This window comes from Lepidochelys kempii, chromosome 23 (genome assembly GCF_965140285.1).
Source record: "Lepidochelys kempii isolate rLepKem1 chromosome 23, rLepKem1.hap1, whole genome shotgun sequence".
NCBI lineage: Eukaryota > Metazoa > Chordata > Testudines > Cheloniidae > Lepidochelys > Lepidochelys kempii.
Genome location: NC_136402.1, coordinates 16,242,235 through 16,267,752, shown reverse-complemented (window position 1 = coordinate 16,267,752; position 25,518 = coordinate 16,242,235). Strand labels below are relative to the sequence as shown.

The following is a 25,518-nucleotide window of genomic DNA, read 5'->3' as shown; positions in this document are numbered from 1 at the left end:
TCGCACTGAAGGGGGTTCCCCCAGGGACCGCATGGGGCCAAGAGTGGGCACCACCTGGGAGTCAGTGACACTTCCCCCCCACCAAGCCCTGTGTGCCCTCACTCCCCCCCCCCCCCCCCGAGCCTCCTGCATGCCAGGGAACAGCCGATCAGGAGGTGCAGGGCAGGAGGGGCAGGTGCTGATCGGTGGGCGGGAGGCGCTGGGAGCGGGGCGGGGGGGAGCTGATGGGGGGCTGTTGACGTACTCCTGGGGCTCTTTGGTGATGCCCATTGTTAAATTCTGGCTCCTTCCCCGGCTCAGGTTGGCCACCCCTGGTCTGGACTGTAGCCCACTTCGCTCCAGTGGGTTAGAGCAGGGGGGCTGGGAGCCAGGACTCCTGGGTTCTCTCCCCAGCTCGGGGAGGGGAGTGGAGAAGAGCATTGGGGCAGGCGCACGAGGACCGCGTGTGTGCCAAGCCTCTGAGACCGAGGTGGGCTGGCGAACCATGACCATTAACAAGAGACAATAAAATTCGAGGTTTATAACTACCCTACCCCAGCTCTGGGACCGATCCCTCCGCCCGAGGGCACTCAGCCCTGTGGCATCAGGCCCAGCCCACCCCTTCCCCGGGGAGGGGGGCAGTAATTCCCCCCTGCCCCGCATACTCTCGCCCACTAGACACCATTCCTGTCCCAGAGCTGGGGAGAGAACCCAGAAGTCCTGGCTCCCAGCCCCCCGGCTCTAACCCATTAGACCAGGGGTGGGCAAACTTTTTGGCCTGAGGGACACATCGGGGTTGTGAAACGGTATGGAGGGCTGGGTTGGGAGGCTGTGCCTCCCCAAACAGCCTGGCCCCCATTTCCTATCCGCTCCCTCCCTCTTCCTGCTCCCGACTGCCCCCCCTGAACCCCTGACTCATCCAACCCCCCCAATCCTTGTCCCCTGCCTGCCCCCTCCCGGGATCCCCTGCCCCCCCGGGACCCCAGACCCCCGAGAACCTCTGCCCCATCCAACCGCCCCCTGCACCCCATCCCCTGCCCGCCCCCCAGAACCTCCTGCCCCTTATCCAACCCCCTTGCCCCCCACCCCTTTACCATGCCGCTCAGAGCAGCAGGACAGGTGTACTGGAAACCCGGGGAGGTGCGCGGGTGCAAGCCATGCTGCCTGCATGGAGGTGTAGCTACGGGAGCCGGGGGCCAGCCTCCCCGGCCGGGAGTTCAAGGGCCGGGCAGGATGGTAGTTTGCCCACCTCTGCACTCGACCCCACTCCCTTCCAGAGTGGGGGAGAGAACCCACGAGTCCTGGCTCCCCCTTCCACCCCACTCGAACCCCCTAGACCCCACTCCTCTCCCCAAGCCTGGGAGAGAACCCAGGAGTCCTGAGTTCCAGTACCTTAAGGTCTGGGAGGGGAGTGGGGCATAGCAGTTAGAGCAGGGGGGCTGGGAGCCAAGACTCCAGTTGTCATTCTCTCTCCCCCGCCCCCCAGCCTCGTGCCTCAGTTTCCCCATTCAGGCAGTGACACTCATGAGGCAACAGGAGACGGACCCCCACCAGGGGGCAGGGTTAAACCATACCAACCCTTTTTATTGTAGCCCTCAGGCTGCGTGGTTTGGGGTGGGGACCCTCGGCTTCAGTTGGCAAAGATCTCCCCCATGGGGATCCAGATGTTCTTACACTGGGTGGCCTGGTACAGAAACTCCTCACCTGCCCCCTGGGCCGGGTCCTCCCACCGCCGGGGGGCCCCGTGGCTCACCCAGGTCCGCTTCAGGTTACCGGCTGAGGCCCATTCCACAAATTGGGACCCCTGCAGGAGAGAAAGGGTTAAATGAGGACGCAGGAGGTAGGGCCGGGCCCCTCTAGAGAACACCGGTTCCAGTCTGGCCCCAGGGCAGGGACTGGCTGGGGTGGAGTGGGGGGGGCAGGGAATGGGGCCCGGGACCTGGCCCCTCTAGGGGGCGCCGGCTCCCATCTGGCCCCAGGGCAGGGACTGGCTGGGGTGGAGTGGGGGGGGCAGGGAATGGGGCCTGCGGCCTTTCCCCTCTAGGGGGCGCCAGCTCCTGTCTCGCCCCAGGGCAGGGAGTGGCTGGCTCAGGAGGGCAGGGAATGGGGCCCGGGGCCTGTCCCCTCTAGGGGGCGCCGGCTCCTGTCTCGCCCCAGGGCTGGGACTGGCTGGCTCCAGGGGGCAGGGAATGGGGCCCGCGGCCTTTCCCCTCTAGGGGGCGCCGGCTACCATCTGGCCCCAGGGCAGGGACTGGCTGGCTCAGGAGGGCAGGGAATGGGGCCCGGGGCCTGTCCCCTCTAGGGGGCGCCGGCTCCCACCCAGCCCCAGGGCAGAGACTGGCTGGCTCAGGGGGGCAGGGAATGGGGCCCGGGGCCTGTCCCCTCTAGGGGGTGCTGGCTCCCACCTGGCCCCAGGGCAGGGACTGGCTGGCTCAGGGGGACAGGGAATGGGGTCCGGGGCCTTTCCCCTCTAGGGGGCGCCGGCTCCCATCTGGCCTCAGGGCAGGGAGGGCTGGCGGGGGGGCACGCGGTGGGGGCAGAGCCACTCTCACCTGCGGAGACCCGAAGTACCACATGGCCTGAACATCCTGGTGCTGCACCAGCGTCCGGCTCAGATGGTCCCGATTCCCCGTCACAATATTCACCACCCCTCCAGGGACGTCCGAGGTGTCGAAGATCTGGGGGGGGAGGAAGCAGATGGGCCCTATGAGCAGCCAGGACCAGCAGGGGCTGGGAGCCAGGACTCCTGGGTTCTATCCCAGCTTTGGGAGGGGAGAGAGGTCTAGTGGTTAGAGCCACGGGCACGGGAGTTGGGAGCCAGGACTCCTGGGTTCTCTCCTGTCACGGGGAGCTGGTTGCCTAGGTCAGGGACAGAGAACCAGAGATGGGACCCACTGATGGGGCGTTTCGGAGACAAAACCCTGCGTGGGTGAATGCGGCCACCCAAGGGAACACGTGGCCCACGCCTGGGGCTGGGCCAGCGGGGTCCCCACGGGCCGGCGTTAATTGTTCCCAGCTGTTAGCAGCGGAGACAAGCGACTCAGGAAGGTAATTAATGGGCTCCTTAACGAGGAAGCTAATGGAAACGCTTCACTTCCACCACCCCCTGCGGTCATGCAGGCTGTATTGTGTGCGGGACTCTTCTGCCTTATTTGGAGGACCCCGCCCCGTGCCTCAGTTTCCCCATTGCTTTGCAGTGCTGCCCAGTGGGCGCGAATGCATTAAAACTGCCCTGTGCAGGTTGACTAAAAACCTGCTCTATGTGTAAGGCCCTACCAAAATCACAGCCATGAAAAACACATTATGGATCATGAAATCTCACCCCTCTGGGACATCTGGCTAGCATAGGGGAGACCAGATTTCACGGAGCTGGGAGCCCGGCAATACTGTGACCCCTCCCCTTACAATCGCCTTGCGGACACCCCACCTTCTTTTGGGTCGGAGATGCCCCCCCGTCTCCGCGTCCGGTGACTACACCGTGAAATTTCAGATTTAAAGATCTGAAACCGTGAAACAGACGCTGGGAAAAATCCAACGACCGTGAAATGAACCAAAACGAGCTGTGAATTTGGCAGGGCCCTAACTCCGTGGCGCAAGCAGCCGACGGACAATTTCGAACCCGTTGACTCGTATGGCTACGAACCAAAGCGTCCATGCCAAGCGTGTGCGTGATGCAAAGTCCCTTTCGTGTCTTACAGGCCTCTATTTTACCCAGGTGATTGTGAGCAGCCAGCCATGAAATCAAAGATATGAGACGGGCGGCTCGGCATTCTCTTCAGCTTAACGATCCCTGTTATAATGAACGACCCAGGGCAGCGGTCCCAAAACTGTTGAGGACAGACGCCCCCCTTACCTATGTCCGCGCCCCCCTAGAGCCGGGGCCACGGCTCGGGGGAGGGGAAGGGGTAATGGGGCCATGGCTGGGGCCGCAGCTGGGGATGGGTCTGGGGCCACGGCCAGGATCTGGGGGCGGGAGCGCTGCCATAAGGCTTGGGACCTGGGCCCGGCACGGGGCCAGGTGGTACTTCCTCCCCACCCCCGTGCGGGCTGGCCCGGGGCCCCGCTGTGCTCCCCCTCCCCGGATGTTCCTTCACGCTTCCCCCCAGCGGGGCACGCCCCACACTTTGGGGACCTCCGCCTTATGCAAATGAGTGTAACGAAGTAGGGTGACCAGACAGCAAGTGCGAAAAATCGGGACAGGGGGTGGGTGGGGGGTAATAGGAGCCTAGATAAGAAAAAGACCCCAAAATCGGGACTGTCCCCATAAAACCGAGCCATCTGGTCCTCCTAGTAACGAGGTGACCTGTGTACGCACAGGAAGAGAAGAGGTCAGTCCCGCACGGGGCTCAAACCCCGAGACAGCTAGAAAAGAGGAACCCCCGGCCCAATCCGGCCGCTTCTGAATGGTGAGCGGGGAAAAGTCAAAGGCAGGGGCCTGAGGTCTCTCAGCCGCTCAGCCGTCCCACCTACGCTGCCCCTTGGCTGTAAACCAGCAGGGTCTGGGGGGCCCCGAGCGCGGCCTTCTCAGGGTTGATCCATTCTAGGCACCGGTCCTGTGGATCCGGGGCACGTGTATGGAGTCTGGCAAATCGGGGGACAGCCGCGGGTCCAAACGTAGCCACGCAGGGCTCTGCACTTGTGTCGGGGTAACGCCTTGGGGTCCCCCGCTTGAGATCGGGTGAGGGGAGGGGTCTGTGCAGTGCCTGGCGCCCCGGGGTCCCCTAATCTCAGTCAGGCGGGCGGGGGGTGGGGGAATCTGTGCAGCGCCCGGCCCAATGGGGACCCCGATCTCAGGTGGGGGGGATGGGTCTGTTTCACAGCGTAAGCCCGAAGTGGCACGTGTGGTCGCTCCCAGCCGGGGCAGCTCAGTGGGGGCCGGACAGGAGCCCGTGCCAACAGAGCTATAGTATAGTTACTGCTCTCGGCACTGGGAGGGGAGTGGGGGCTAGTGGTTAGAGCAGGGAGCCTGGGAGGCAGGACTCCTGGGTTCACTCCCCAGGCAGAGGGTCTCAGAGTCCAATGGCCCATACGCTCCCAGTAGCGTCTTTTCCATCTCTCGACGGCCATGTCCTCTACAGGGTGGGGTGACGACTCCCTTTTTTGGCCTGGGGAAATTGAGGCACGCGGGGGGGGAGGGTACCTGGCAAAGGTCCAGGGCGGGCAGCGGGTAGCGTGGGCTGGGGACCATCACCACGGCGTTGCCCCGGGCCACGGCGGGGGCCAGCAGGCTCAGGAAGCTGAGCAGGGGGTGCTCGTCCGGGCAGGCGACCCCCACGACGCCCAGGGGCTGGCAGAGCCGCAGGGTGGTGCCGTGCAGGGGGGTTTCCTGGGGGGGGGGCAAAGCCAGAGGGGTGATTCTGGGCTCCCCCCACCCTCTTCCAGCCCTCGAGACAAAGTCAACCCTGCCCCCAGGCACCTGCTGCTGGGTTCAGCCTGTGGGCAGAGCTTCACCCCCGGATTCCCTCCCCTGACCCCACCCCCATTCCTGCCCTGCATGCCCCGCCCCCTCCTGGGTGCACCCCATAAGTACACCGCCCAAGCCCCTCCCCTGTTCCCACCCCCCATCCCTCACCTCCCCAAGGCCCGCCCCCCCACCTTCTCCACTATGCCCACCCCCCCCAAACACAGCCACCTACCCACCACATTCCCCCCCCCACAATCCCCACCCCCTGGCATTGCCCGCCTGCATCTCTGGCTGCCCCCTGTCCGGAGCGGGCGCTCTGGGGCCCCACCTGCATGACGCCCCCAGATTTATCGCAGCAGGCCGCCCAGTGGAAGAGCCGCTCCAGGCCCAGGTCCACCTCCCGCCGTGCCTCCTCGGGGGGGGCTCCTGTCAGCGCCCCCAGCCGGGACGCCACCTCCTCCCGCCGCAGCTCCAGGTTCTCCGCCACGTAGTACAGCACCTGCGCCCGGGTGTGGGCCGCCCGCTTGCCCCACCTGCCGGGAGAGAACCGAGGAGTCCCGGCCCCCGGCTCCAACCACTAGACCCCTCTTCCTTCCCAGTGCTGGCGAGAGAACCCAGGAGTCCCGGCCCCCAGGCCCCCCGCTCCAACCACTAGACCCCTCTTCCTTCCCAGTGCTGGGGAGAGAACCCAGGAGTCCCGGCCCCCAGCCCCCCCGCTCTAACCACTAGACCCCACTTCCTTCCCAGTGCTGGGGAGAGAACCCAGGAGTCCCAGCCCCCCCCGCTCTAACCACTAGACCCCTCTTCCTTTCCAGTGCTGGGGAGAGAACCCAGGAGTCCCAGCCCCCAGCCCCCCCGCTCTAACCACTAGATCCCACTTCCTTCCAAGTTCTGGGGAGAGAACCCAGGAGTTCCAGCCCCCCCGGCTCTAACCACTAGACCCCACTTCCTTCCCAGTGCTGGGGAGAGAACCCAGGAGTCCCAGCCCCCAGCCCCCCCGGCTCTAACCACTAGACCCCACTTCCTTCCCAGTGCTGGGGAGAGAACCCAGGAGTCCTGGCTCCCAGCCCCACCCCCACTCTAACCCAGTAGACTGCAGAGTTGATTCCCACTCTCCCATGCCCACCCCCAAGGGATCAGGCCCCCCCAGCCCAGCGCCCCTGTGGATCTGATTGGTGGATGAGGCCTAGTCCGGGAGCTGCCCCCTGCCCCCCCATTAGATTACGCCAGTCAAGCCCCAGACAACAAAGCAATAAAATGTAAGTGCCTTTTGCACTCCTTGCCCCTGCGCCACCCTCCTGGCCCCTCTCTTCCCCACTGGCCCGAGGGGGAATCCTGAACCCCCTCCCCGCCCGAGGCACCCCCGAATTTCAGGGGCTGTCACTCAGCAGCGCTGGGCATTGGTGGGGGGAGGGGGGGCTGCAAAGCAGGGCTGCAATTTACAGCTTGGAGGGGTTGGGGCCGGGGGAAGCGAAGTCCCCGCAGGTCAGCGTGGGGGGGTTCTGTGTCTTGGGGGGGGGGTCTTTGGGGGTGTGGCTCCTTGCTGGGGGAGGTGTAGTCCAGGAAGGGAGCCTGCCTGCCCTAGAGAACAGGCTAGAGCAGGAGGAGTCTGAACTACAAGTCCCATGATGCACCACAGCGAGGGGGCCCAGGTGTCCGCTTTTCGACCCGAACGCCCACTTGAGAAGGGACCCTAGTGGGTCCCGGTCAGCGGTGCCGCGGGGCTGGTCTCTACCTGTCCTGGGGCACCGCGCTGCGCCCCGGAAGCGACCAGCAGGTCCGGCTCCTAGGCGGGGGGGCCACGGGGCTCGGCGCGCTGTCCCCGCCCCGAGCATCGGCCAATGGGAGCTGGGTGGGGTGGGGTGGAGCCAGGGAGCCTGCCTTAGCCCCGCTGTGCCCCTGACTGGGAGCTGCCTGAGGTAAGCCCATGCCCCAGCCCTGAGCCCCCTCAAACCCAGAGCCCCCTCCTGCACCCCAAACCCCTCATCCCCAGCCCCACCCCAGAGCCTTCACCCCTTCCTGCACCCCAACCCCCTGCCCCAGCCCAGAGCCCCCTCCCACACCCTGAACCCCTCTGCCCCACCCCCAAGCCTGGAGCCCCCTCTTGCACCTCAAACCCCTCATCCCTGGCTCCACCCCAGAGCCCACACCCCCAGCCCAGAGCCCGTACCCCCTCCTGCACCCCAGAGCCTGCACCTGCAGCCCAGAGCCCTCAACCCCTTACCCCAGCCCAGGGCCCCCCTCCCACACCCTGAACCCCTCATTTCTGGCTCTGCCCCGAACCTGCACCCCCATTTAGGGCCCTCACCCTCTCCCACACCCCAACCCCCTGCCCCAGCCCCAGCCCAGTGAAAGTGAGTGAGGGTACGGGAGAGCGAGCCCCCAAGGATGGGGGAATGTAGTGAGGGGGGGCGGGGCCTTGAGGAAGGGGCGGGGCTAGGGTGTTTGGTTTTGTGCCAATAGAAAGTTGGCCACCCTAACCACAGCCAGGGGTTCCCATTATGCAACCCGCTCCCAGGCCAGGGGGAGCTGTGGTGCACCATGGGAGATGATGCACAGCCTATGGAGGAGACTGTCCGAACTACCTCTCCCATGATGCACCACAGCCAGGGACTCCCATAAGGCCGAGCCATGGCAGTTCCGGATCTACATTGTCCCTGTCTGGGAGGGGGGCCAAAACCGTCTAGTTTCGGGGGCAAAACCGTCCAACTTCTCCAACTTTCGCCCCAAACAAGAAAAGTGTCTGGAAAATTTAGGCAAAAATTATTCTCCCCTCGGTTTGATCAGATCCTGGCTCTCTGGACGCCCCCCCCGCGCTCCGGCGCCCCGCCACCTGGCAGGGCTCCCCGAGGAGCAAACCATTTCCAGCGGCGTGAGATGCCGGGCGGGTCCCAGCTGCAATGAGCCAGCGGCTCTTCAGTTCTCTGGGGACTCTGGCCACCCCGCTGCTGGGGGAGAGATAAGAGAGGCGGGGCCGGGGGCCGGGGGAAGATTATTGGCACCTGGCAGTGGGCCAGAAAGTGGGCAACACTTTGCTCCAGGCTGGCACCACCTGGCCACAGTATTCTTGTCAGCAAGTTAAGGAAGTATGGGCTGGATGAATGCACTATAAGGTGGGTAGAAAGCTGGCTAGATTGTCAGGCTCAACGGGTAGTGATCAATGGCTCCATGTCTAGTTGGCAGCCGGTGTCAAGTGGAGTGCCCCAGGGGTCGGTCCTGGGGCCGGTTTTGTTCAGTATCTTCATAAATGATCTGGAGGATGGTGTGGATTGCACTCTCAGCAAATTTGCGGATGATACTAAACTGGGAGGAGTGGTAGATACGCTGGAGGGCAGGGATAGGATACAGGGGGACCTAGACAGATTGGAGGATTGGGCCAAAAGAAATCTGATGAGGTTCAACAAGGATAAGTGCAGGGTCCTGCACTTAGGACGGACGAACCCAATGCACCGCTTCAGACTAGGGACCGAATGGCTAGGCAGCAGTTCTGCGGAAAAGGACCTAGGGGTGACAGTGGACGAGAAGCTGGATATGAGTCAGCAGTGTGCCCTTGTTGCCAAGAAGGCCAATGGCATTTTGGGATGTATAAGTAGGGGCATAGCGAGCAGATCGAAGGACGTGATCGTTCCCCTCTATTCGACATTGGTGAGGCCTCATCTGGAGTACTGTGTCCAGTTTTGGGCCCCACACTACAAGAAGGATGTGGATAAATTGGAGAGAGTCCAGCGAAGGGCAACAAAAATGATTAGGGGTCTGGAACACATGAGTTATGAGGAGAGGCTGAGGGAACTGGGATTGTTTAGTCTGCAGAAGAGAAGACTGAGGGGGGATTTGATAGCTGCTTTCAACTACCTGAGAGGTGGTTCCAGAGAGGATGGATCTAGACTATTCTCAGTGGTGGAAGAGGACAGGACAAGGAGTAATGGTCTCAAGTTGCAGTGGGGAAGGTTTAGATTGGATATTAGGAAAAACTTTTTCACTAGGAGGGTGGTGAAACACTGGAATGCGTTACCTAGGGAGGTGGTGGAATCTCCTTCCTTAGAAGTTTTTAAGGTCAGGCTTGACAAAGCCCTGGCTGGGATGATTTAATTGGGGATTGGTCCTGCTTTTGAGCAGGGGGTTGGACTAGATGACCTCCTGAGGTCCCTTCCAACCCTGATATTCTATGATTCTATGAACTCAGAGAGGGCCCCAACCTGCAGCCAGGCCTCATACGGCGAGGAGTGGCCTCGCTTGGTACACGGGGGAAACTGAGGCACAAAGGGTAAACAGCGAGTTCAGGGGCAAAGTTGGAGATAGAACCCAGGAGTCCTGGCTCCCAGCCTCCCTGCTCTAACCACTAGACACCACTCCCCTCCCAGAGCCAGGGAGAGAACCCGGGGGTTCTGGCGCCCAGCCCCCCACTCTAACCACTGGACCCCACTCCCCTCCCAGAGCCGGGCAGAGAAGCCAGGAGTCCTGAGCTGCTCCCCATCTCACCCTGGCGCGGCCTTGTGAGCCGCCTCCACGGCGTTGCGGATGTCCTTGGCGCTGCCGTCCGCCACGTACGCCAGCACGTTGCTGGCGGGGGTCGAGGACGGGGAGTGAGGCCATTCCCTCGGGTCGCTTCTGAGCCCCTCCGTAGTAGAGCTTGTAGGTTCTGTCCACCCTGCAGAGACACAAGGGGGGCCGAGGTGACCCCTGAACCCTCACGCTCATTGGAAAGCTGTCACCGGGCCGGGGATCCCTGTCCACCCAGCCCCCGCGCCCCGCCCCAGAGGGGCTGCATCTCAGCGCCGGACGAGGGGTGCGTGTCTGTGTTCCCTCTAAGGTGCAGGCCCGCACACAGGTGAGTGTGGATTATGTGTAGGGTGGGTGGGGGGAATGGGGGGGGGGCCGTGATGGGGCTTTGGAGAAACTTGGGCCATGCAGGGCTATGGGGGGGGGGGGCGGGGGGGCAGAGACGCCTCTTCCCCGGCCCCGGGCCTGCAGCGGGGATGGGAGAGATGGGAGTCATCTCTCCCTGCCACAGCCCCCGAGCTGGGGGAGCCTGGGGAATGAAGAGACTCTGGGTCTTTCCCCTGCTCTGCCACTGAGTTCCTGTGTGGCCTTGGGAAGTCACCTCACCCCCACACCGTGCCTCAGTTTCCCCATTTCCCTGCAAAACCCTTTGAGATTTACAAACGCAAAGCGCTGAAGAGCACTGGCTTTTTGATTTGCGTTTTAAATGGAAATGACTCAAAGAGAACCGTTTTGGTCTGATTTCCAATGACAGCCTTCCTCCGTGGTGGATTTAAACTCCCCCTTGCGGTGGTTGAAAAGTTTTTCGCGGGCAGCGGAAGAGGGGTGTTATCTAGTCCTGACCCTGCCAAGTAGTTCTCAGGGAAAGGAGTGGGCGAAAACGCCACGTCAAATGAAAGTTTGCCCGAGCCCACGTGTCTGGAAAGCGCGGTGTAAATGTTCCCGGTAACAACCGAGACTCGGGAACATTGTCTGCCAGGGTGCGAATCCAAGGGTGGACCTGCTGGCGTTACTTTCAGCGTCCAGCCTACTCCAGTGCGAGACGTGAATAGTCGACGGGGCTTTTAAAGCGCTTCGGACGGTTAATATGAGAGGAGGGAAGGTGCGTTTTGGACAATTATTTTGAGCCTTAATGTCTCGATTTAGAAAGACACATTTACGGGAATGCTGACGGGGCCATGTTATATTTTACCTTCAGAGGAGACTTTGACAGATGAAGCCCCGTCCGAACATTAAATAGCTCCAGGATTTTGCATGAGAGGGGAAGATTCTTCCTGCCCAAAATTCCCCGTCTCTTTCCCAACTACTGCACAGGGCTCGCTGCTCCAGCTGGGGGCAATTTCCCTCCCCAGCGGTGGCTGGATTTCATCCCCGCGGAAGGAGGCTGGACGAATGAACTGGCAGGCGCTGCGGACGCCACCTGAAGTCAGACCTTCCCCACCACCCAGCTAGGACGTTGGGAGCTCTCGGGGGGGGGGGGGGGGGGAAGTGGGGGGATAAGGGGTGTCCTGAAAGTACGGAGGTGATGGTGCACACCCGCATGTTCCCTCCCTGTTGGGGCTCCACAGAACAAAATTCACGCCGCACGTGGACGGAAAAATTTAGAGAGAATATTACCCCTGTATAACCAGCCCCCAACGCCCCACCCCAGAGGGGCCGTGTCTCAGGGCCAGGCGAAGGGTCCCTGCATAACCAGCCCGCACGCCCCACCCCAGAGGGGCCGTGTCTCAGGGCCAGGCGAAGGGTCCCCGTATACCCGGCCCCTGCGCCCCACCCCAGAGGGGCCGCGTCCCAGCACCAGGCAAGGGGGGCCAGCTCTGAGGGACCATGAGTCATCAGTACCTTGGCATGTTTCCCTCCAGTTCGGGGCAGGCTACCCCACTGTGCCCAGGAACAGAGGGAGGGTCAGCCCCATATGAGGCAGCAAAAGTTTTGTAGTCCAGCTCCGTGGGGTCAGGCCGGGGCCGGCTCTGCCAGCTCGGCCTGACATACTCGTACAGGCCCTAGAAGGGGGAAGGAAGGGACAAGTCAGCCCTGCGGGCCCTCCAGCCTGATATCCCCCGCTTCCCGGCTCAGCCCCACACACCTCCTTGCCTCCATCCCGGCCGTTCCCGCTCTCCTTGGTTCCTCCCACGCCCGCAGCCGCGTCAAAGAAGTTCTGCCCGTTGATCCAGACGGTGCCGACCTGCAGGCTGCCACAAAAAGCGAGATGGGGGGGTGTCAGAGCCCAGGGGCCCCAGAGTACAGGTACGCAGCAACAAACGGGCGCGTTTCCCACAGCGAGATCCCTCAGCGGAGGCCTGGCAGAAAGCACCAAACTCGTTGCTCGTCCGACGCGCCGGGGAGACCAAGAAAAAGTCGGGGCAGCGGGGGACCGACGGGGGCGAACGGGAGCTCAGAGAGCGAAGCCACGGGCCTATCAGCGAGCCCAGCCGGGGCCCACGCGGCCAGCAGCTGGGAGTCGGGGCGCAATGCATTCAGACTGGAAGCGAGACGTCAATTTCTAACGGTGACCATAATTAACCCCGGGCCCAATTTCCCCCGGCTCGTGGGGGATTCTCCGTCACGGGCAATTCTGAAATCAAGATGGGCTGTTTCTCGAACAGATCTGCCCAAGGGAACACTTCCCTGGCTGGCTGGCCAAGGGTCTCTTTTCTCTCGGCTGGCCAGGCCGACCCCGGGGGGCGAAACCTCTCGCGAGCCAGGAGGAAAGCGCAGGCAGGTGGGGGAGGATGGACTTTTCAACTGCAAACGCCGACCGCACGCACCAAGCCGCGGGAGCCTAGGGCCAGGCCACATGTGGAAACCCCTGCGGGGGAACCTGCTTCCATGGCAGGCTGTCGGACGTGCTGCCGACAAAATGCCCCTCCACAGTCTTCAGACTTCCACGCTTCGGATCTCAGCGGCTGCGGGGGCGATAAATCCCGGCCGGCCGGCGGCCCCGCCGCAACTGGGGACGTGAAGCTTCGTCTTCTGCTGCATCCCATAAACTTCGCTTCGGTTTTACTACGGGGAGCTCCCGGGGCCGAGCGCCCGGGCGAGGGCTTGAATTGAAGGGACGCTAGTGAAACTGGGGGTGCAGCGGGATTCAAGCGTAACGAAGTGGGGTGGACAGACAGGCCAGGGGAGGTCGGGAGGGAGACGACCTGCAGCCCTGGGGCTGGAGTTTCCTTGCCAGGGGGGTGGAAACATGAGCCGGATCCCTGCAGCTCTGGGAGCGGATGCACGGGGTGGGATGGGGGGAGCCGGAGCCGGATCCTGGAGCTGCACCGTGGGCTCCGAACTAACCTTTGCGCCACCTCCATGGCCAGGGGCAGGTTCTCGGTCCATACGCTGGCTGCCAGCCCGGAGGGGCGGTGGTTCCCCAGTGCCACGGCCTCCTTGGCGGTCCGGAAGGGCAGAACCACCAGCACCGGCCCAAGGATCTGCAGCAGGGGACAAGAGAAGTCTTGGGAGACAGGGGGTGCTGGGCTGAAGGGAGCGGGGCGGGGGGGCCAACAGGGGGTGCTGGGCTGCAGGGAGCGGGGCGGGGGGCTCAGCGGGGGGCGCTGGGCTGCGGGGCAGGGGGCTCAGCAGGGGGCACTGGGCTGCAGGGAGCAGGGTGGGGGGCTCAGCGGGGGGCGCTGGGCTGCAGGGTGGGGGGCTCAGCGGGGGGCACTGGGCTGCAGGGAGCGGACCAGGGGCTCAGTGGGGGGTGCTCTCCCCTGGCAGGCAGACCTGGGGGGGAAAAAGCAGAGAACTGCAATTCTGATTGTGGCCACCAGAGGTCACCACTTCCCCATGCATGGCCCAGCAGGCAGGCGGAGGGAGCCTGGGTTGGCCCTCAGGCGGCGGGGGGGGGGGGTGACCCCTACCTCCTCCCGGACGCAGCGCGAGGTGCTGGCCACTCCGGTGATCAGGGTTGGGGGGTAGAAGGGCCCTCGGGCCGGGAGAGCTGCCCATGCCTGGAAAATCTGCGTGTGGGGAGACAGCAGCACAAGCCTCAGAGACAGACCCCCCCGTCCCGGAGCCGGGGAGAGAACCCAGGAGTCCGGGCTCCCAGCTCCCCTGCTCTGACCACTATACCCCACTCCCCTCCTCCAGAGCTGGGAAGAGAACCAAGGAGTCCGGGCTCCCAGCTCCCCTGCTCTGACCACTATACCCCACTCCCCTCCTCCAGAGCTGGGAAGAGAACCCAGGAGTCCGGGCTCCCAGCCCCCCTGCTCTTACCACTAGACCCCACTTCCTTTCCCGGAGCCGGAGAGGGAACCCAGGAGTCCTGGCTCCCAGCCTGCACCCCTCCACTCTACCCACTAGACCCAGCCCCTCACCTCAGCCCCCTCTGCCCGGGCCTCCTCCACGTAGGTCTCTATGGCGCCCCGCTGGGCTTCGTCCGCCAGGGCCCCCCCATCCATGGCCTTGTCCAGCGGGTCCCCCACACGCAGCTGCCCCAGCCGCATCTTCAGCCGCTGGAGCAGCGCCCCGGCTACGGCCTCCTGCACCAGCAGCAACGCCCCGGGGCCGGGAGCCTGGGGGGAAAGGGGTTAACGACACGCCGGCGCCCCCTGCAGGGCACAGGCCCTCACGGCAAGGCAGGCTGCGGCCACTAGGGGGCCACAGAGTCACAATCCAGAGGGGGCCTGTTCCCCGCCCCCCTGAGCCAGCCAGTCTCCGCCCTGGGGCTGGATGGGAGCCGGTGCCCCCTAGAGGGGAAAGGCCCCGTGCCCCATTCCCCCCTCCCCGAGCCAGCCAGGCCCAGCACTGGGGCCAGTTGGGAGCCAGCGCCCCCTAGAGGGGAAAGGCCCCGCGCCCCGTTCCCCGCCAGCTGGCGCCCCCTAGGGGAAGGCTGCGCTCCCTGCTCACCAGGCCCCGCTGGCAGCTCACGGCATCGCTCAGCCCCACAGCGGCTCCATCCAGGTCGGCCGAGTCGAAGACGACGGCCAGGGTGTCACCCCCCAGCTGCAGCGAGAGCCGGGGGCCCCCACCGGCCGTTGCACGGCGCAGCGAGCGCCCCACCTGAGGGGAGGGGAAAGGGGGGTTTTGGGAATGGGGCCAGGGCAGCCCCCAACTCCACCAGCCCAGCCCTCCCCAATGGCCTAGGTCCCCAGCCTCCCCGCCCCCCCACCACAGGGTCCAGCCTCCCAAACCCCCATGGACCATAGCAGCCCCCTTCCCCCGGACCCCGCACCCCCAGGCCCCTGCAAGACACAGCAGTCCCCTCCCTTCAGGGCCCCCCACTCCTCAACTCAGCTCTCCAGAGCCCCCTCCCATCCCCCCAGCCTAGACCATGGAAGCTTCCCCCCAAGATACCAGCCCCCCATTTCCACCACCCCCCGTGGACCCGCCCTCAGGCACATGGGGGTCAGGGGGACACCCCCTGCCTCGAAACACGTACCTCCACAGAGCCAGCCACAGCCACAGCATCCACCCCGGGATGGGCAGCCAGCCCCCCGGCCAGCGCCCCCTCCCCCGTCAGCACATTCAGCACCCCTGGGGGCAGCCCGGCCTGGGCCCCCAGCTCGGCCAGCAGCAGGGCAGAGAGCCGGGCGCGGGGGGGTGGAAGGAGAACCATGGTGTTCCCTGGGGGGGGGTAGATGGGGGTCAAGAGGGGGGTGCAGAGAGCTCATGGCAGGAGGACCCCCACAGAGGGGAGAGGGGGACCACACATGGGTGATTCAGGGCACGGGCTGCAGGGGGCTCAGAGAAGGGGGACCCCCCCATACAGAGGGCTTCAGAGGAGAACCACACATGGGGGCACGGGGGCTCAGGGCAGGAGAACCCCAAAGAAGGGAGAGGGGGCTTCAGAGGGGACCACTGGGGAAGATGCAATGGGCTCACAGCAGGGGGACCCCCAGACAGGAACAATCACAGGGGGGGATCCCAGCTGGGCAACCCCTTCCCCCCCTTAGAAGGGGGGCTGTGGGGAAGCTCAAGGGGAGACACACAGGGGCTGGGGGGACTCAGAACCACGGGACACCCCCCAGGAGGAGCTGGGGGGATAGAAATATGGAGGTGGGGGGTGAACCCCAAGAGGGGTGAGGGGATCCCAAGGGAGCACACATGGGGGGCACAGAGGGGGCTACCCCCCACACCTACCCATTGCCAGAGCTGGGCAGATTTTCCAGGCCAGTGGCAGCAATGGGGAATTCCAGGTAACCACAGCAGCGACCACCCCTGGGTGGGGAGGAGATAGAGAGAGAGGTCAGAGCGGGGAGCCAGGACTCCTGGGTTCTCTCCCTGGCTCGGGGAGCAGAGGAGAGGTCAAGCAGTTGCAGGAGGGAGCCAGGACCTCTGGGTTCTGTGCTGAGCCCTGCTGCAATCCAAAATCCCCGCTCCCACATCGTGCCTCAGTTTCCCCCATGTAAACAGGCGCGGGGCTCCAGCACGGGGCGAGGGAACCCCACCGCGGTCCCTTTCTCTCTGGGACGAGATACTCACCCAGGGCTTTCCAGCCCCCCATCTCGGTGCCCATGAGCTGGGCCCAGCCGGCGTGGTGGTAGAAATGTCGGACGACTAGGGGCGCGTCCCGGTCCCGGACCTCCCCGATGGGCTTCCCGGTATCCAGGCTCTCCAGGAGCGCCAGCAGGCGCTGGTGTTTCTGGATGGTCCGGGCCATGCTGGAGAAGGGAGGGGCCGGGGTCAGCCGCGACCCGAGCATGCCAGGCAGGAGGGGGGCCCCGCGGCAGCTTCGCGGGCGCCAGGCAGGCTGCCGCCACTAGGTGGCGACAGAACCACACGTCCAAACCGGGTGCGTTTCTCCCCCTGCCCCAAGCAAACGCCCCCCTCCCCCCCCGCCCCCCGGCGCCCCCCGCGGCCGGCGCTCACTTGTGCAGGTGCCGGGCTCGGGCGTGGCACGGCAGGCGGCTCCAGGCTTCGGAGGCTTTCGTGGCAGCTTGGACAGCAGCCTCTACGTCCTCCGGCTCCCCCTGGAGGGTGGTGGCCAGCAGCTCCCCTGGTGAGGGGAATGGGGTCAGAGCCCCATGGAGAGATCTCCCTGCCCCCCCCCCCACAGCCCCGCCCCACACACACACTCTGCTCAGAACTGAGCTGAATCCCACAGCTGGGACGGGAGCCGGCGCTCCCTAGAGGGCAAAGGCCCCGTGTCCCATTCCCGGTCCCCTTGAGCCCGTCAGTCCCCCCGCCCCGGGGCTGGATGGGAGCCAGCGGCCCCCTACGGGGAGAGGCCCCCAGTCCCATTCCCCGCCCACCCCCTCAAGGTCCAGTTTAAGCCTTCAGAGTCAGATGCCGTGAGCTGCCGCAGCCGTCGCGCGGGGTCTGGGCTTGAACCTGTGGCTGGATTGGTGTCGCTGGCGGTTTCTCTGCCTTCCGGCTTCCACCATTTGCCGGCCACGAAATGCCCAAAGCTTCGACCGTGAGTCTCCAGCCAGGCCTGGGGGGCAGGGAAGCAGGAGAAATACACCCCCTGGAACGGGCTGTCAGACCCTCGACAATACATCGCACACCCACCAGGGGGCGATCGGCCCCACACTGCCCTCTAGTGCAGGGGTTCTCAAACTGGGGGTCGGGACCCCTCAGAGGGTCATGAGGTTATTACATGGGGGGGTCGCAACTGGTCAGCCTCCACCCCAAACACCGCTTTGCCTCCAGCATTTATAAAACAGTGGTTTTAATTTATGGAGGGGGGTGGGGGGGCAGGTCGCACTCAGAGGTTTGCTATGTGAAAGGGGTCACCAGTACAAAAGTTTGGGAACCACTGGTTTAGTGGCTGGAAGCAGAACGTGGCCACCGTGGGTCCTAAGCCCTATAGTGCAAAAGGGGGATTCTCTGCAGAACGCCCATTCAGGTGTGGGAGGGGAGGGGTCCCGCTGTGGCAGGGACAGGGGGTGTTCCCAGCAGGATCGCTGCGTTCTGATTCTTAGTCCAGCACAGCAGACGCACCCCTGCGAGCTGAAATGAAACGCTACCCACTGTTTGATTAAACGGACAGGGAAACTGAGGTACAGAGAGGGGGAATGGACCTGCCACAGAGGGTCAGAGCTGGGGACAGAACCCAGGAGTCCTGGCTGTCAATCACTGGATCCCAGCTCTTACGAAGCCCACTATGATGTGTTTTAACATGGAGGGTCCTGTTTTAAAGACTGGAAATTAGGGAGCCAGGAGTCCTGGGTTCTCTCCGAGCTGTGAGTGGGGTCTAGTAGTTAGAGCAGGGGGCTGGGAGCCAGGACTCCTGGGTTCTATTATTTGTCCTGGAAAGAGAGTGGGATCTCGGAGGCGGTGACCAGGTACCAGGACACCTGGGTTCTATTCTTGTACTGCCCCCCCCCCAAGGGACGAGCTCCTGGCTCTGGGTGCGATGTCCGCGCAGCAGGACGAGAGCTGGGGCTACAGTGGAAAAACCCAGGCGGGACAGGCCCAGGGCTGGGGTCTCGGCGCAGGGCAGGCGTGTCCCCTCCCCCCGCGCCACCCCGGGGTGCTGACTCAGCTACGCCAAGGTCAGGGCTGCGGGTGGGGGTAGGGAAGGGGAAGTGGAATCTCGCCGTCTCGGCAATTCTGCATTGGCCGAGGGCCAGGCGGCCAGCGGGGCTGTCGCTGCCCATGGGGAAACTGAGGCACACATAGCGGTGTGGGACTCAACCAATTTAACGCAGCCTGGGGCAGAGCTGGAGAGAGAACCCAGGAGTCCTGGCTCCCAGCACCACCCCCCTGCTCTAACCACTAGACCCCCCGACTCCGCTTCCAGAGCCGGGGAGAGAACCCAGGAGTCCGGGCTCCCAATGTGGGGGCGGGGGGGCCTTACCTGGGCAGGCCCCGCCCCCTCTGGGGCAGGCCCATACTCCATGGAGCTGTAGATGTCCCACACGGACGGGCGCCCCCCCGCAGCTCCAGCCATTGATTCCCGCAGGACTCTGCCCCCAGGCAGCCCGCCCCTGGCCGCTGGAGGGACCCAGCTCCACTTCCGGCCTCCGGAGCACCATGGAGACTAGGGTTTCGGGGACGGGCCATGACCTAGTTCGGTCACTTCCGCCAGAAGAAGGTAAAACCGCACGGCGGAGGGACCGGAAGTGTGGCAGACCGCAGCCGGAAGTGTGGCGTCCAAAAGCCGGAAAGGGCCTCTCCGAAATTGACAAAGAACCAGAAAGTGAATCGCCGGAAGTCCCGCCTCGCTCTGTGATGGCAATTGTGGCGGAAGACGGGAAGTGAAGCGAAAACCCTACCCCGGAAGCGATACTGTCCTTACCGGAAGTGTGGCAACAAACACCGGAAGTTGGTTTAACGCGCCCGGAAGCGGGCGTCGCAGGCGTGGGCCACTGTTGCCAATAGCAGTGGGGAGGCGGGGAGCCAAGGGACAGCGGTTAGCGCCCGCGGGGTGGCGTGAGCCCGGACTCCTGGGTTCTCTCCCCGGCTCGGGGTGGGGGAGGCTGGGAGCCCGGACTCCTGGGTTCTCTCCCCGGCTCGGGGAGGGGGAGGCTGGGAGCCCGGACTCCTGGGTTCTCTCCCCAGCTCGGGGAGGGGGAGGCTGGGAGCCAGGACTCCTGGGTTCTCTCCCCGGCTCGGGGTGGGGGAGGCTGGGAGCCAGGACTCCTGGGTTCTCTCCCCGGCTCGGGGAGGGGGAGGCTGGGAGCCAGGACTCCTGGGTTCTCTCCCCGGCTCGGGGAGGGGGAGGCTGGGAGCCCGGACTCCTGGGTTCTCTCCCCGGCTCGGGGAGGGGGAGGCTGGGAGCCCGGACTCCTGGGTTCTCTCCCCAGCTCGGGGAGGGGGAGGCTGGGAGCCAGGACTCCTGGGTTCTCTCCCCGGCTCGGGGAGGGGGAGGCTGGGAGCCAGGACTCCTGGGTTCTCTCCCCGGCTCGGGGAGGGGGAGGCTGGGAGCCAGGACTCCTGGGTTCTCTCCCCGGCTCGGGGAGGGGGAGGCTGGTATCAGTCTCGTCAGGGCTGGGAGTCCTCCAGGCTGCAGTCCATCGCCAGGTGGGAGACACCCCCCCACACTCACCCCCCATCTCTCTCCGGGCACCCTGGGCTGGCAGCGCCGACAGCCTGGCGTGGTGCCGCAGGGGGTGACGTCTCGTGGGGGGCTGCGGCAAATGCCCCACGGTGCCCCAATCCGCTTCTTGCAGCAGGTGGTTGGTCCTGGTGCCCCATGCTCTAGCCCTGCCCCGGAGGCCATGCTGGCAGGGACCAGGCCTGGCTTGGGAGGCTGCGGGCCCCTCTGCCCATGGCTGGGGGCTGTGCGTTCCCTCGCTCCCACTCCACGGGAGCTGGGACATCTGGCTGAAGTTCTGTCTGCTTTGCAGCCCCGTCCCCAGAGCAGAGCCCATGGCCTCCCAGACGGACAAGTCCCTGCTGTCGGCAGAGCTGGAGGAGGAAGACGATGAGGAGTTCAGACAGCTGCTGCTCCAGGTCTGTGAGCGGCCCAGACCCTGTGTGTCCTCCCCCCCAGCCCCCGCCCTGGTGCAGGTCTGCGCTGGGGAGTGTTGTGGGGGCAGCATGCTGGCTCTGCTTGTGGGGCCCTGTGGGGGAGTAGGAAGCCCTCGGCGGCTGGCCGGGCTGGGTTTCAGCAAGGATCTCTCGGGGCGGTGTCGGCCCAGTGGGCTCCACTCCCTCCCCACCTGTGGGGTTTGTGGCTCTCTGATGGCTGTGGGTAGGTGGGAGCTGGCCAAGGGTGCTGGCAGAAGATTCAGCCTCTGGCAGGAGGAGGTGGGGGGCTGATGGGCTCTGGTGGGGCAGGATCAGTGCTGTGAGGACTGGTGGGATCAGATGGGGGAATCGGTGACTGGTGGGGTCCCCGCTTGGTCCCATTCTCATTTGTTCCAGGTGATGCAGTGATTGAGTTGAGGCGGAGAGGGGGGGTGGCTCATAGCTGGGATCTGGGGGGGGCGAGGAGGAGGAGTTGCGGGTTTATTCACAGGGACCTGTCTGTGCTGGGGCCTCATCGCAGGCGTGTGGGTCTGGAGGGACCAAAGGGTGGGCGTGGTGGGATCTGATGCCTGCCTCATCCCTCTTTCCCTCCAGGCCACCCAGAAGATCCAGAGCGCGATGCCTTCGGTGCGTGACTCGAAACCGATCCAGCCTCAGCCTGGTACGGAGTTTGGGGTGGGGTGAGGCGGGGGAGCCCAGGGCTGGGAGGGTAGGGGGCTGCGGGTCAGGAGTAAGGGGCACCCACCCCTTCCTTTCCCTCTCCCGCCAGGGTTCTGCATTAAGACCCATGCGGGCTCCCAGGAGAAGGTGTTTGTGAACATCTGCCGGTCGCTGGACATCCCGCCGCCCCCCGACCTCAGCCGCCAGGAGCTGGAGTGTCTGCTCGAGTCGGACAGCGCCTCGTCTTTCCGCATCCCCATGAGCCTGGGGGAGCCCCACGCCGAGCTGGACAACAGTGAGCCCCCCTCCCCACCGTGACCCCTCAGCCCTATGGATGGAACCTGCCACAGTGACCCCCCGGCCCCAGGGCAGGGACTGGCTGGCTCAGGGGGGCAGGGAATGGGGCCCAGGGTCTGTCCCCTCTAGGGGCGCCGGCTCCCAGCCAGCTCCAGAGATCAGACCACACTGGCTCTGACCCCAGGCCGCGGTGCGAGGGGAGCTCAGAGGCCACCCGGCGGGCCAAGTGCTCACAGTCATTCTCCGTCGCAGGCGGGAACGGCTGCGCCGCGTACGACGTGGTCATCAACACCGGCTTCTTCAGCAAAGTTGAGGTAAGCGCCCCCTGCTGGGCCAGGCCCTCCTGCCCCCAAGAGCCCCACGGCTGCGGGTGTGGCCGGGGTTGGGAGCGGGGAAGTTAATGTGTGTGCAGTGGGGGCAGGGAGGGGATGCAGGTCCACAGTGGTCCCCAGGCTGTCGCCTGGGTCTGGCTGACCCTGCCCTTTCTCTGTGCCAGGCTGACCCCTTCTTCAAAGAGTTCTTCATCACGGTAGCCCTGGAGGGGCTGGCAGAGAAGTACAAGATGGACATCAATCACCCGGGTACTGTCCAGCCCAGGGCGGGGCTGCAGGTCGGGAGCGAGGGGCGCCGGCAGGGCTGGGGGGGGGAGCCCGGGGCTGCGGGTCGGGAGCGAGGGGCGCCGGCAGGGCTTGGGGGGAGCCTAGGCCTGCGGGTCGGGAGCGAGGGGCGCCGGCAGGGCTGGGGGGGAGCCCGGGGCTGCGGGTCGGGAGCGAGGGGCGCCGGCAGGGCTGGGGGGGAGCCCGGGGCTGCGGGTTGGGAGCTCTTGCTCCAGTGCCCCCAATCTGCCCGTCCCCACTAACCCCTTCCCCACCGCTCTGCAGAGTGGCGAATCCTGAAGAACCGGAAGTTCATGGGCTCCATCTCGGGACAGACCATCCGCACCAAGTCCAGCCCTGTCATACAGGAGATGGACTTCAGGTGAGTGGGGGTCTGATTACTCTCCCCGCCCCCAGACTCTGCCCCCTGTGGGTCTAACTCCTTGGGCTGCTGTGGATTTGAACAACCCCCTCCCCCTCCCCTTCCCCCCGCCACTCCACCCCACGGCTGCTGTTCTCTGATTGCTGTTTTGGAAATCCAGTGGCAAAGAGTTCTGCTCGCTCCGTGTGTTTTGAGAAAAACGCTGGTGTGTCTGAACCCCCTAGGTCTGGCCCTTCTAATGCCCCCCCTCCCCGAGGAGTGCAGTGGGCTCTCCCCCGTCTGGCACGCACACAGGGATGGAAAATACAACTGATTCGAGCAGACCGTGCCCAGCTCCATCGGGGTGGGGGAGGCCTAGAACCACGGGTATCTTGTGAGCCTGAGAGGCTACAAAAGATTCTCTAACACCCCCAAAAAGCCCAGCATCCCAGCTTTGCGATGGCGTCTGGCACAGGGGGCTCCGGGCAGCGGGCTGGGGAGGGCGGGGCGATGAAATCCAGTGTGTGGGGAGGCAATGTGGTAATCAGACTGACGTGATTGCAAGGGTCTGGCTGGCTTGGTTGAAATGGTTCCTTGGCTAGTTGATTGACTGGAGGGGGCTGTGTATGTTGGGGGTGGGGGCGGCGTGTGTGTATGTAGGAGGGGCTGCTAAAGACCCCCCCCTCCCATCGCTGAAATTGACCAGAAGGCTCAGGCCCAGGCGTGTCCCCTGTGGATCTCTTGCAGAGAAGGCAGGGAGACAAGCCAGAGACCCATGGAGCCGTGATGTCCCCAGACAGACTCGGGGGGCTGGGTTCATTGCCAGGCCTTGGGGCAGATGGGGATTTTTCCAGGGTGCTCAGAGCCCGCTCCCTCTGCTGGGGTCCCCCTCCCTCTGCTGGGGTCCTGCCCCACTGCCATCCAGAGCCTCCTTCCCCTGCTGGGGTCCCCCTCCCCACGGCGAGAGTCATTGGCTGGGCCATGTGGCCCCTCCCCAGTCAGGCAGGGAGCTCAGACCTGTCCCACGCTGAGCACCTGCTTTCCCCACACCCATTTCTTTCCACAGTTCCCCTGTGCTCCCCAAATTCACCATCCTGGCGGAGCCGGCAGGAGGGCCCCCCGAATTCCTGCTGGCTGACATCCACCTGCCCAGAGTGGTGAGTTCTGCCGAGGGAAGCTCCTGGCTGCTCCAGCCCGGGGTCTGTCCCAGTAGGGGCGCTGTGGGGCGGGGGTGCCGGCCTTGGGGCGGGTCTCACCCCTCAGCGGGGCGGGGGGGCCGGCCGTGGGGCGGGTCTCTCCCCACAGGCTCTCATGACCCCTCCCGCAGGGCTCGGCGCGGGAGCTCTCCCTGGAGCTGGGGCAGGACCGGGTCGTGCTGCGGGGGGGGCCAGGCCCCTACCTCCTCGACATCTACATCCCCCACGACATCGTCCCGGAGCGCAGCCACGCCCGCTTCCACCGGCGCACCGCGGTGAGCCCCCCCCCCCCCCCCCCGGGACCCCCGCATTCCCCCCCTGTCCCCCCTGGGGAATCCCGCCCCTCTGCATCAGGGTGGGGTGAGCACTCGTCCCCCAGGGCAAAAACTCCCATCCCTACAAGCCAGGGATCCCACCCCCAATGTATGACCACTCCCCCTTGTGTGACTCCTCCCCCTCTGTAGTGATCCCGCCCCTATGGTGTGGCTCCTCCTCCTCGGGCTGTGGCCTCGCCTTCTTTATGCCTAGGCCGTGGCCCCCTCCTTTCTGTCGTGACCTCAGGTGTGCCCCCTCCCCACCAGGCTGTGACTCCTCCCCCTTCTCAGTGGCCCCTCCCCCTGGTTCCTCTCCCCACTCATCGCCCTCTCGTCTCCCCACAGGTGCTGACGGTGAAGATGCCCGTCCAGCCCCAGCTGGGGCCCCCCTGAGGAGACCCCCCCTCTGCCCACAGGAGAGAATCCAGGATCCGGAGTGGGGGGCCCCCCCACCAGACCAAGGGGGAGCTGGCATGTGGGGAGTTGGGGCTGCAATTCCCAGCAGAAAACCAGGACTCCTGGGTTCTTTCCCCAGCTCTGGGAGGGGAGTGGGGTCTAGTGGGTAGACGGGGGGGGCAGTACTCCTGGGTTTTTCTTTCTAGCTCTTGCTCCTGGCGTGCCCAGAGATCAGCTGTCCGTGGGGGGGCCGGGACCCTGCTGCCCTGGGGTGGGGATGGGGTGGGGGTAGCTGGCTTGGGAGGCTGGCTCGTGCCCTGTCAAATCTGCACCCGAAGGCGCGCAATAAACGGTGCAACGGAAACACGGCGGCGTCCATCTGTGCCCGGCTGCCCGAGCCTCGCCCGGCGGGGGGGGCGGGATGGGGCAGGAGCGCCGGCTGGGGGGCAGGGCCCGGCCTTGCCCACCGGGGGGCGCTGGTTGGGCACAGCGTGCGTGTCTCCAGCTCTTATTTCTGTCCCCGTCCGGTTTTCATTCTCTCTCCGTCCCTCCCTCTCTTCTGCCAGCTCCGCCTTCCCGGCGCTGCTTTCTCGCCTTCCCTTCGTACAGCCTGTTCCCCCCCTTCGCAGCCAGCCCCCTCTACCGCCCCCCAGCCATCTGCCAGCCGCGCCAGGGGCTGCAGGAGCTTCTCTGCCACCCCGTGCGGAGCCCTTTCCCCGGGGCGGGCACTGAAAGGTGGGGCCTGGCTGGCTCAGGGGGGCGGCGAATGGGGCTTGGGGCCTGTCCCCTCTAGGGGGCGCTGGCTCCCATCTGGTCCCAGGGCAGGGACTGGCTGGCTCAGGGGGTCAGGGAATGGGGCCTTTCCCCTTGGAGTGGGGGGGATGATGGGGGGGTGGGTGGGGAACCTGCAGCCTTTCCCTGAGGCCAGTTAAGGCCTTACTGCCGTGCTGGGGGGGCATCTCCCCGGCATCTCCCCCAAGACCACCCCGGAAAGTCAGGCTTGGGGGGTCCCAAGCCCGTTCCTGTCTCTTTACCCCCACTCCCTCCTCGGTGCATATCTTTGCATCTCATTATCCCGCCCACCTATCCCATCTGGTGCTGGGAAGTGTCCATTGCTCCTGGGTTGTAATTCTCACTGGTGGGCGGGGGGGGGAGGGGCAGGACTCCTGGGTTCGCTCCCCAGCTCTGAGGGGACTGGGGTCTAGTGGTTAGAGCATGGGGGGGTGGGGCTGGGAGCCAGGACTCCTGGGTTCTCTCTCCAGCTCGGGGAGGGGAGTGGGGTCTGGTGGTTTGTGGGGGGGCACAGATTTGCTCAAGGCTGCCGGCTGCTCCCCCCCTCACCTGCCAAGAAAGGGCCTGTGCCCTGAGAAACTCGCACCATCTGTCTCCCACTGGGGCACGTCCCCCCCCGCCCCCCCCCACACCCCTCGGTCTGGGCAGCTGCCTCCGGGCTGGCTGGGGC

The 25,518-nt window shown here is 65.0% G+C and overlaps 2 protein-coding genes across 4 annotated transcripts; one reads left to right on the top strand and one right to left on the bottom strand.

Moving 5' to 3' along the window:
- Window positions 1-1,517: 1,517 nt before the first annotated feature.
- On the bottom strand, window positions 1,518-18,806 carry ALDH16A1 (aldehyde dehydrogenase 16 family member A1). Its single transcript, XM_078850280.1, is given in 18 exon segments — window positions 1,518-1,783; window positions 2,532-2,657; window positions 5,120-5,305; window positions 5,712-5,916; window positions 9,863-9,951; window positions 9,953-10,031; window positions 11,726-11,886; window positions 11,970-12,075; window positions 13,172-13,308; window positions 13,738-13,836; window positions 14,194-14,391; window positions 14,726-14,878; window positions 15,258-15,442; window positions 15,959-16,036; window positions 16,301-16,479; window positions 16,688-16,814; window positions 17,150-17,252; window positions 18,621-18,806. Coding segments are annotated over 18 exon segments (2,478 nt in total). The 5' UTR covers window positions 18,714-18,806; the 3' UTR covers window positions 1,518-1,609.
- A 261-nt stretch (window positions 18,807-19,067) lies between these two features.
- PIH1D1 (PIH1 domain containing 1) lies at window positions 19,068-24,420 on the top strand. Of its 3 annotated transcripts, XM_078850282.1 has the most exons (10): window positions 19,068-19,175; window positions 20,113-20,218; window positions 20,831-20,897; window positions 21,006-21,191; window positions 21,446-21,507; window positions 21,690-21,774; window positions 22,075-22,171; window positions 23,217-23,307; window positions 23,478-23,621; window positions 24,006-24,420. In XM_078850282.1, exons 2-10 carry the CDS (start codon window positions 20,135-20,137, stop codon window positions 24,051-24,053), a joined length of 864 nt encoding a protein of 287 aa, XP_078706408.1. In that variant the 5' UTR covers window positions 19,068-19,175; window positions 20,113-20,134; the 3' UTR covers window positions 24,054-24,420. The 3 variants fall into 3 exon arrangements, with proteins under 3 accessions (XP_078706408.1, XP_078706410.1, XP_078706409.1); XM_078850284.1 differs by lacking the exon at window positions 23,478-23,621; XM_078850283.1 differs by lacking the exon at window positions 19,068-19,175 and having other exon boundaries at window positions 19,793-20,218.
- Window positions 24,421-25,518: the final 1,098 nt, after the last annotated feature.

Coding starts and splice junctions, on each gene's coding strand:
- PIH1D1 (XM_078850282.1), top strand. CDS start 20,135: ATGGCCTCCCAGACGGACAAGTCCCTGCTGTCGGCAGAGCTGGAGGAG. Junction 20,898..21,005: donor ACCGATCCAGCCTCAGCCTG/GTACGGAGTTTG, acceptor CTCTCCCGCCAG/GGTTCTGCATTAAGACCCAT. Junction 21,192..21,445: donor CCACGCCGAGCTGGACAACA/GTGAGCCCCCCT, acceptor TCTCCGTCGCAG/GCGGGAACGGCTGCGCCGCG.